Here is a 10,745-nt window from a genome sequence, read left to right on the forward strand (position 1 = left end):
GAAATTCCTAATATATTAGGCTAGTTTTGAATTATCATTTTGCCGTTCACATATATATATATTTCCTCCATCCCTTTTAAAATAACAGTAGGACAATGGATAAGAATCACATCGAAACATAAAGCAAGAAAACCAAGAAACGTAAAGAATTACCCACATTCCAATATCAACACTTTAGGTGGTCACTAGATACCCGTTCAGGTAAGCAAAGACCCTACGTTTTCGAACAATCAAGCATACAATGTGAGATCACCACAGTTCATTCATTATTCATTCCAATTTGTTACAATGATGGTTTGCGAAACCCTTTGAATTAGAACGGAGAATTATGCATATTCCCCCAGAAATGCTTCCACGAACTTAGGGTAGGGGAGCAAATACTCAGGACCCTACATAACCTGGTACCAAGCAGCGAGTTTTGACCAGAGAACTCCAGAAACAGAAATATGTACAAAGTTTTCGAGACAAATATTCGTAGGAAATAGGAATTCATAGCAATTTTAAACAAACGATAGAAGTTTCAAATGGGACTAAAAAAACTCATCAAACAGCTACAGCAGCAGCAGCAGTGGCGGCTTGAGGAATCTTGCCATTGTCAGAGGAAGCAACACTGTCGTAGTATTCCACCAAAACCTTCCATCCACCAGGGCACATAAATCCGTTAGGGGGATTTTCTTTGTTCTTGGCCAGAGTTCGCATCTGCAATAGGACAAACTTGATCAATTTATAATGTTTTACAAGCTAAAACGATGGCATAACTATCGATGCCCTGTTAGAATTGTAGATGTGACAATCGGTTACCTTGGTGCCTGATATGAACTGAAAATCTTGAGGCCTTGATGGATCGAAGAATGCCATTTTTCCTTGAGTCTTGTCGTAAGCAGCAACCTGATGTTTTAGGAAACAGTGATTAATACCTCATTTAAACATGCAACAGACCAAAAAGAATCATAATTCAAAGCTAAAATTTTGAACCTTGAATGGAAGGATGTTGAGTCGCTCGAGTCCAGGAGCCATGCTAAGCACCGTCTTCCCATGGTCAGCATCATATAAATCTCTTTTCTCAACAGGATGACCCATGCCAGCAGGGTCACGGCCAACAATGTAAAAATTGGCACCAGCATTAATACGAGCCTTTGCATGCCATTGTACCTCAGTTGGACCAGCATAGTGCATAGGAGAAGGAAATATTGAAACAACAGTCGTTTCTGGATCTAACACCCCATCTTCAAGCACCTAATATATGTCACATTTAAAACTGTTAGGGATGCCATGCATTTAATCTGGGATTATTATTCTTTAAATTATCTGAATATCCTGAAGAAAAGGGGATCATCCAAATCCACTCACGTCCAAACAACAACGAAGCACCGCAAAACAGTTCAATGAAGTGCTATCTATATTTGTGCAAACACATTTCAGAAACCTCACTTTCCTCCTCAAGTTGACTACTTAATGAAATAAAGTACTACCTACTCATAAAAAATTCACATCATCCAAAACCTAATGTTAAAGATAAAGGCAGAATAAGAACGAAAAACCCTTTAGATTTATAGAGTAGCTGCGTGATTTAAGTACTCTTCCCACTACAATTATACGTAGTAGGTATTGTAGAGAGTCATCATAAATTATCCTAAAACAAAAACAGGAAACAAAATTTTTCCAAATTTTCAAATAATATGCAGGGGGTAGGATCCACTCCATACACGAGAAGCTTCTCGAATGATAATGACATGAACATGAAAAGTTCTAGAATTTAGATCATACTACATGCCACCCTTTCATATAATTTGTAAGAGCCATAGTTTATGGTCTAAAATGGCTTGCAGTATGAAGTATATATATGTTAGATTTTCCAATGAACATGTCATGCAGTCACAATGGAGTGTAAATTGCCAAGCAGTCATTAACGGTGTAAAATGCCTAGATAATGCAATTATTATTAGAGCAGGTTGACAAACCTTTTCATGTTGCTTCATGCGCCAATGCAGCGGAACATCATCTGCCTTGGTGAAGCCTCCTAGTGGATTAAGCAAAAGGATAGGATTCTTATATCCCATCTCAAGAAGTCGACGACGTGTGTCAGTCATTAGCAGAGCGTGACCATTGTGCACTGGATTCCTAAGTTGAAATGCAAAGACTGCATCAGCATCACGATTGAGGAACTCCTTGCGTAGCTGAGCAGGGGAAAGACGGAACCTATCAAGACCATCATTGTACTTAATAGGTTCTAGAACCTCTAAATCCCCTCCAATCAACCAGTCTCCAGCATTAGCTATTGTTTCCTCCACGTAAGGAAGACCAGGAGCAGTTGTACCCCATGTTCTGGCAACACGTTCTTCTTTGTTGTGCTTGTATATCTGAATGCTGGATGGCAAACAAATACAGTAAAATTGATTATAAGATTGTTGAAGCATTATACAAACATGAATGGGCAAAAGATTTATAGCATCGGCAATTCCATCAAGGGGATTTATCATGTAATCAAATGACACACACAACAATTGTTATGATGTGAGCATATGTTAAAAAAAAAAAAATGACAGGAACATATGTAAAATTCTGAACACATCAAAGTTTGGTTTTTTCTTTTGCAATGTTTTTTTTTTTTTTTTTTTTCGGCTCTAAAATTATGGGGTTGACTGCATCACTAATTGAAACTGAGCAAAATCTAGCTTCTTCATAAACACAGCAAATCCTTACTCCTACAATAACTGTCAACTAATATTTTCCTGCAAATACTCAAATAATTGTCAAATTTCTAATATAGACAAGAAAAAAGAGTTGGCAAGCCACAAAACTAAATATTATTGGTCTAAAGTCAAAGATTTGCCTAACAATGCTTGTCTAAATAATTTCACGTCCTTAATATAAGTGATATTATAGATGTCAATAGTAACCCAGAGGCATGTACTATATACTACGTATATGTTGTCAACAAAAAGAAACAAATCTTTAAGTGCATGCACGGATTTTAGGTGCAGATTTAAAAACTTATACACTATAACATGAAAACTCAGCACACTTTGTGGAATTGTAGTATAGTCTCATGATTCCTATGATAAGTCTACCATTCTCTCCAGTATATTCTAAATCATAATGGGTGACTTATAACTAAATTAATAAGATAAATTGGCTTAAAATAATACCAATTATTAACGGTGTGTGCAAAATAATACAACCTCAACTATTTGCTATCAAATACACAACCTTTTATACTATATGTGCAACATGGTACACCAGTCACCAAAAAAGACATTTTAAGAAATATTCCGTTCTTATTCATTATTATATTATTTTTATTATTACTTAAAGTATTTGTTTTCAAAAAAATAATTTTATGTTAATAACTTCATCCTACCAAATTAATAACGCTCCGCCCCTTTGATATAATTAGTTCAAAAAATGTAATTTAATGCAAAAAAATTTCACTAATGAAAAAAAATGTTACGCTATCATACAAAAGTTAATAGGGTATTTTAATGCATATTATATTGATACAATTAGTTCAAACAATGTATTGAATACCAAAATTAACATAATGTTTCCTTTGTTTTTATACTTACGACACATCTTTTGACATGCTAAGCTATTTGAAAAAAAATTTAGACTATATAAGTGGACAAATTATGCTACAAGTTTTAATTGTAGCAATTTAACACTTTCTTCTTATTGGTGGTAAATTTTGTTGATTAATTTGTCCGTTTTTCTAGCCTAATATCTCTCTTAAAGTGTGTGTCATGTCAAAATAATTTGTGTATTGTAAATAAAAAAAATAAAAAAAAAAAGAATTATGTATTTTGGAAAAAAAAAAATTAATAATTAATAGTATAAAAAGAATATAATGATAAATATGGAAGAAATATTGCTCGAGATACCTTCTACGATAGTTGGCGTATCATTGTGCACATATATTACAAAAGGTGGTACCGTTGAAAGCAAATATCTGAGGTCGTAATATTTTGCACCCAACGCTAATAGTTGAGATTATTTTAAGCCAATTTTCCAATTAACAATGGAGTACAAGTTCGTTATTAGGAGTATTAGAGCGCACTCACTCATGGGCATTTTTTCAGTTTACAAATAATCTTACGAAGTAATCAATAGTGGCAGGCCTGGCAGCTCTCATGTCAAGTATCTCAAAAAAGCTAAAGCAAAAACATGTTACTCCATTGAGCAACAGTACTTGTTTGAACAGATTAACACAATGAGTAATAATAAATCCATTTCAAATTCAATCAAAATTGAGATTCAATCCCACACATAGAAGTGTTTTGAATGTTAAGTCTACCGGAGTAATCACTAAGAATATTCTAAGAAGCAAACAAAGCACTCAAATTTAATGATTATCCCATCAAAAAATAATTTATTTTTTTTTTTTGAGGTAGATCAAAAAATAATTTATGGTATCAGTCTTTTTCTTTGTATTCCAAAGAGTCTTATTTGCATTATATTAGTGTCAACTTTAAATTCAAAAAAATAATAAAATAGATTTTTTGAAAGCTACGATAAAAAAGATATTTTCTCTTTAAAGCCTAAATATCAAATATCCAAAGCAGCAAAATCTAAACATAACTTTAGATTAAAACAAAATATAGAGAATAAATCATAAACTTCAACAGTTGAACTTGTGAAGTTGTAATACATAGAACGGAAAAGAAAGAAAACTAAAAAAGAAAAAGAAAATTATTAAAACATCCCCTTCCACTCTAAGGTTGGGGGTTCGAATCCCGCTACCTGCTCCATTCTGTACACATTAACCCGGTAATAATTGTTTTTAAAAAAATTAAAAATAACGAAGACATTAATCGATAAACAATTGCATTACAATTTACAAATCATTCATTTTAGACTATCAACGTTTATTAAGATCATTTAACAATATTTAGTTGTATGTATTTTAAAGATGAAAACAAAATCCTGTCAATATCTATATTGAGAAGATTTTAACAAAATTCCACAACAATTTTTTCTAGACACATAAAATTCGTATAATCTAAATACCAAAATATTCTAAACTAATGATGGTTTGTTTGACATTTTTTTTTTTTTTCCAGTTAATAGAAAACCACAGCGATTTCAAAGGAAACCGAAATAAATAAAAACTTACTCGTTGAGGATCGCAACCGGCTCATCACGAGCAGGGTCAAACAGGGCAACACGGCGAGACTCACCAATCTGATCCTTGACCAAATCATCAATGGCGAGAACAATCGGAACCGACATATTGACAAATGAACCATCATCAAGTCGGAGCGAATTGAAATGAAGCGTTTGGAGGAACTCATTTTCTTTCATGAACCCAGAAAGTGGGCTAGCCCACCCTTCACTAAGAATATGAACCCATTGTAGATCGATCTTAGTAAGCTTGATCTTTGGCAACTCAATAGCCTCCCTCTTTTTCTCTCTCTTGAGGGATTCATCAACTACTAGTTCAACAAGATTACCTCCATCGGGCGAAATCAGCTGCGATGCGACTCGCAATCGCAGCTGGGTTCGAACCCGAGGGTTCGAGTTTCGGGTCGAAAATGGTATAATATTTGATGAACCAAATTTGGTTTTCGAAAGCTTTGGTAATGAGATGGTTGGATTTGATGGGGTTTTGGTGAAAATAGCTGCCATTGAAGCCATTATTTGTTGTTGTGTTTGAGTTTGTTTATTTAAATTAGGCCTGGCTTTTTGCCCAAGCCTAAGGTATTGTGCTCAAATGACAAAGATTTGTGGGTTTATATATACAACTACTACCCGTAATTTATATGTTCAATGATTCTAAAATAAATCAAATGAAACATTATGGGAAATAATTGGAAATAAAATATTTGTTAAATTGTGTTATGGAGGGTGAATCAGTTTAGCGTAAGTGCTTTTGTTTGGTTTTTATATTTTAATAAAGGGGCCTAAAAGACAGAGATGAACTTGGAATATTCAATAGGCTTATTCAATATTGAATTATCTTTGGTAATAATGGTAAAATTGGTCACCATAAAATATTCAATTTACAATTTTATACAATAGAGATTGTAATAAATTGATTTTATTTTCATGAAATGCGTGAATCATGAGATTATCCGTTAAAAATAAGGATTGTTTGGAATTAATTGTCAAAATTGTGTGAATCATGATTCTTACATATCTCAATAAGATATATTTTGTGCGGAATATATTTTTATTAATATTTTTATAGATTATCTCTCACAATGATTATATCTGGTAAATTTAAAAGTAATTCTAATAAATATCTCAATCCCCCATCATCATCACCGGTACAATTGTGATTTAAATTTAATCATGTATGTTCTTTATATTGTGTACGTAATAAAAATTGACACTTCATCCTAATAATAAAAATAATTTGTTGTACTTTCCTTATCCTCATGTAGAATGAAAAACGAACACTATATTATACACGACGAATTCAGGGGAAGCCTTGAGGTAATTCGTGACCAAGGTCCAAGGGTAGGCGCAAGGATTAATTGACTAGTCATCTAACATTATGAAACATAATTTTTGGTAATATTTAGTTTTGGATACCTTTTAATTTGAAGGAACGTTTCGGGAAAGAAAGTTTGTCAAGTGTGTTTTTGGCTTCTTTTATAATACGAGTCAAATGAACCTGGATTCTTTTTGGGTAGTTACTCATAGGATTTAGGAAAAGCTTGATTGGAGGATAGAGATAGGAATGAACCTAGACAAGTTTCAAGATTTTGTACATGCTTCAACAGTTCAACCTACTACTTTATCACTTATATACAATTATTTTTTTTTTTTTTTTTTTTTTTTTTTTTTTTTTTTTGACAAACACTTATATACAAATTAAATCGTCCACAATCAAATTAAAGCAGCTAATTATGTAATACTTTTTGGATAACCCACTATAGAATCAAAGAGCCAAATTGTGATTTCGATATTTGATATTACTTTTTATTTATTTTTATACAAGAACGATACTTTTTCCGTATTTTATTAAATGTAAAGTGGGCTAGTTGGAGTTTTAAAAAATTTAAAAAGTAGATAACGAGGTTAATGTAGATTATTGAAAAATAATGAATGTGAGAGCAAAAAAATAATTTTAAAAAAAAGTAGTTGTGTGTTTAGGTGGAGAAAATGAAAGGAAAAAATATACTATTAAAAGAGCTCATCTTGTATGTGGCCAGTTATATCGTGTGGGCACTTATAAAAGAACAAAGTAACCCGTATAAAACTGACCTAGTAACCCTTGTAATACAAACTGAGTAACCCCTATAACACTAATCGAGTAATCCTATAGCACTGACGAAGTAAACCCTTTAACGCTGACCAAGTAACCCCTATTACACTAATGAAGTAACCCCTGTCACACGGTGTGACCAGCCACATATAAGACTTTGTGCTATTAAAATGTAGCTTTTTGATTAAAAAAAAAAAAAAAAAAAAAAAAAAAAAAAAAAAAAAAAAAAAAAAACATTAAAAAAATTTCTCTTATAAAACACAAAGGGAGTATGTACTTTTTCAATGCATTTTGTATAAAGCTAACCACACCATGTGGCCGTTTGTTAAAGAACAAAGTAACTCATATATATAACTGATGAGCGTCGTTTATGGGGCTCAAAAGAATAAGATTTAGGTTCATTTTCTTTATTCTCTTTCATCATTTTCATATAATTCTCTTAGTTTTATTTGATTTTCCATTTTTATAATTCACTTTAATTCTCGATTGGTTTTTACGAGTTTTTCATATTTTTATTTGATAGTTCATAATTTTAGTTTTAGCTTTACTTTGTTATGCTTTCTCTCTTTTTTTTATTTGTGTTTTGTAGGTGAATAATCAAGTCAATTTGCTCATTTTGGGACTGCCTTGTTCGCGGGCATCATCTCGAGTGCACTGATGATGGGGATGCTCGGGAGCGCGGAGTTTGATCAAGCAAGCGGAGGAGCCAAGGCCTAGTGCACCGCACAGGGGTGCGTGCTCGCAGACCCAGCTATGCGCGCGCGCAGCTGGTCTGTGCGTGCGCACGGCCTGTGCGGTCCCCTTCGCTCGATTTTCCTATTTATAGCTTTTGACTTTCTTTTTGAGGACAACTTAACTTTGTACTAGATAGAGAATTTTTAGTAGAGAGAGAAAGTAGAAAGAGAACCTTAAGATTTACTTGCTTGTACTTGAATTTGATCTTAAATTTCAATTTGACCTTGAAATTCCTTCTTCAATTCAATGAATGTTTGTAAGATTTCTTTCCTTTGATTTACTTTTAATGCAATTCCTTCTAGTTTCTTGGATTTTGATTGAGATTACATTCCTTACTTTAGAATTTGTTGATTGATTGATTTTCTTTTGATTAAGCTTTAAATGAATATGAATTTGATTGAATTTGTTTTGTTTCTTAATTTCACCATGTTTAGTGAGTAGATTAGTTGCTAGGGAGAAGGGGAAGCATGCTTGATTGATGATTTTTGCTAGTTGATGATGCTAAATTGATTTGAATGTTGCAATTAAATTGGTTGACATAGTTGTGCATGTGATTAATTAGACTAGGAGTGATCAACCTATAAGATTAATCTAGATTGCATTGCAAATTTCAATGACATGAACCCTTGATTTGAGAATTGCTTTAATTGATTGAATTTGATTGTGATTTTCCTAGTTAGCCATTCATAGTGAACCCTAACTTGGCTTATAGGAGATAGCTCTTGAATTCCTTTGGTTACAACTATTGTTTGTCCTCTGTAATGTTTGAATTGATTGAGTGATCCTTCAATTAGCATAATCATTGAGCTTGCATGTGGAACCTATATCCCTAGTGTTTAGCATATTGAATTCCTCGATTTGTTAGATATTTGACATTTAGTTACCAACCACTACCATTTATATTCTTCGATTTAGCTTGACATAGGCTATAGCATCGTTCCTACTCATTCCTTTGGGTTCGACCCTTGACTTACCATATACTTGTATTAGGGTTGGTTGAGTGTTTACAAATTAAGTTTGGCTCTAGGGAGAGATAGATAATGACCTACATTTTCCTCGTGTCAAAATTGGCGCCGTTGCCGGGGAATGATATTGGTGCTTTGTTATAGTTGTTGAGTCTATTTCACCTTTAATTGAAAATACAAAAAGATTTTCTTTTAGGCTACATCTGTAGCCGTGCTACTAACCATTTCTTTTGAGATTTTATGCATAGAGCACGTGATCATTCACTAGTGCCATTTGATCCAGAAATTGAGAGAATTATTGCAAGGTTAAGGGGTGCTAGATGATCTTTGAGCCCTAACATTTCAAGTGAAGAAGAGCCACAACAAGAAGAACAAGCAAGAATGGGAGAAAATTCGAGAGTGGCATTGAAAGAATTGGGGATTCCCGGTGCATATAGATTTGAGAGTGGGATTGCTCCACCTACAACACCGGCAAATGATTTTGAAATAAGACCGGCAATGATCACTTTGATAGAGAGGCGACAATTTAGTGGGGCCAAGCATGAAAGCCCACTAAACCATCTCAAGGAGTTCGAGAAATATTGCAATACTATCAAGGTGAACGAAATTTCCCAAGAATTCATCCGCCTCAAGCTCCTTCCCTTTTCTCTCATAGGGCGTGCTTTGGAGTGGCTAGACAAGGAGGTTAAGCCGAATTCTCTAAGGACATGGGACGAGGTTACCAAGGAATTTCTATCCCGTTTCTATCCTCAAAAGAAAACGGCGGAGGCTAGAGCTTTGATTCAAGGTTTCAAGCAAAAGCCAAGTGAGAGCCTCTATGAAGCATGGGAGAGATACAAGGAGTATTAAAGAGAATGTCCTCATCACGGAATTCCAACCTATCAAATCATTCAAATCTTCTATGGAGGCCTTAGCCCTCAAGGAAAATCATGTTTGGATGGAGGAGCCGGAGGTCCTATCATGAACAAAACGGAAGAGGAAGTGGTGGACATAATTGAAGACGTAGTGAGGTATTATAGAGATTGGCAAGATGGGAAAGAGAGTCAACTAGCAAGAGTAGCTCTTTGGTGTACTCAGTTGATCATCTAAATGCAATCAACAATCTATCCTCTCAAATGACAAACTTGGGGAAGGAGATGTTCGCTATTAAGGCAAAGTTGGAAAGTGCTACCTACCAAGTTTCAAGTCTTCCCTCCCAATCTAAGGGGAGAGGTACGTCTTCTAATTCTCAACCCCTTCCTTCTTCTAGTAACATGCCTAATGGATGCTTGTTTTGTGATGATTGTGGGTTGTATGATCATGATGTTTCTAGCTTCCCTCATGCATGTATGGATGTTTGTGATGATCAAGATGGAAATGTGAATGAGCATGTGAACTATGTGTCAAATAATCATGATTCTAGGTTTGAGAATCAAAGAGGTCAATGGAATAGGAATTACAACAATCATGGCAATTTTGACAGCTATAACCAAGGTGGTGGTTATAGGAACCAAGGGAACCAAGGTTCTCGAGGTAACTATAACAATCAAGGTTATAGTAGCCAAAATCAAAACCAAAGTTATGGTAATCAAAACCAAGGTTATGGAAATCATAATCAAGGTAGTGGTAACCATAATCAAGGTTATGGTCAAAATCAAAGTAGGGGTAATTGGAACAATCAAGGTAGAGGCAATTTTCAAAACAATGCTCAAAGAGGCCCTTCACCCGGATTTGCTCCAAAGGCCCAAAATGATAATTTCTATGTTCAATCCTCTTCTTCTTCACATAGAACAAATTTGGAAGAAATCATTGAAAATCAAACAAAGTTTTTGAACACTTACATGACCGTAAGTGATAAG

The 10,745-nt window shown here is 34.1% G+C and overlaps 1 protein-coding gene and 1 non-coding gene across 2 annotated transcripts; both read right to left on the minus strand.

The window, feature by feature from the left end:
* Window positions 1–232: 232 nt before the first annotated feature.
* Window positions 233–5,859, minus strand: LOC145583077 (ATP sulfurylase 1, chloroplastic-like). The gene is made up of 5 exons (XM_081640204.1): window positions 5,111–5,859; window positions 1,962–2,367; window positions 976–1,236; window positions 802–888; window positions 233–699 (listed from the first exon to the last, which is right to left on the minus strand). The coding sequence occupies exons 1-5, from the start codon at window positions 5,629–5,631 to the stop codon at window positions 544–546; spliced, it is 1,431 nt and encodes a 476-aa protein (XP_081496330.1). The 5' UTR covers window positions 5,632–5,859; the 3' UTR covers window positions 233–543.
* A 3,814-nt stretch (window positions 5,860–9,673) lies between these two features.
* On the minus strand, window positions 9,674–9,779 carry LOC145583708 (small nucleolar RNA R71). Its single transcript, XR_014100308.1, has one exon. It is a non-coding gene; the product is annotated as a small nucleolar RNA R71 (small nucleolar RNA).
* Window positions 9,780–10,745: the final 966 nt, after the last annotated feature.

Source organism: Chenopodium album, chromosome 15 (assembly GCF_948465745.1).
Source record: "Chenopodium album chromosome 15, dcCheAlbu1.1, whole genome shotgun sequence".
Lineage (NCBI taxonomy): Eukaryota > Viridiplantae > Streptophyta > Magnoliopsida > Caryophyllales > Amaranthaceae > Chenopodium > Chenopodium album.

What these genes read in the sequence shown, in the direction of transcription:
- LOC145583077 (XM_081640204.1), bottom strand. Translation starts at nt 5,631, where the DNA reads ATGGCTTCAATGGCAGCTATTTTCACCAAAACCCCATCAAATCCAACC. An exon ending in CCGGTTGCGATCCTCAACGA is followed by an intron (nt 2,368 to 5,110) that starts GTAAGTTTTTAT and finishes TTTGCCATCCAG; the next exon opens with CATTCAGATATACAAGCACA. An exon ending in TCAACATCCTTCCATTCAAG is followed by an intron (nt 889 to 975) that starts GTTCAAAATTTT and finishes CTAAAACATCAG; the next exon opens with GTTGCTGCTTACGACAAGAC.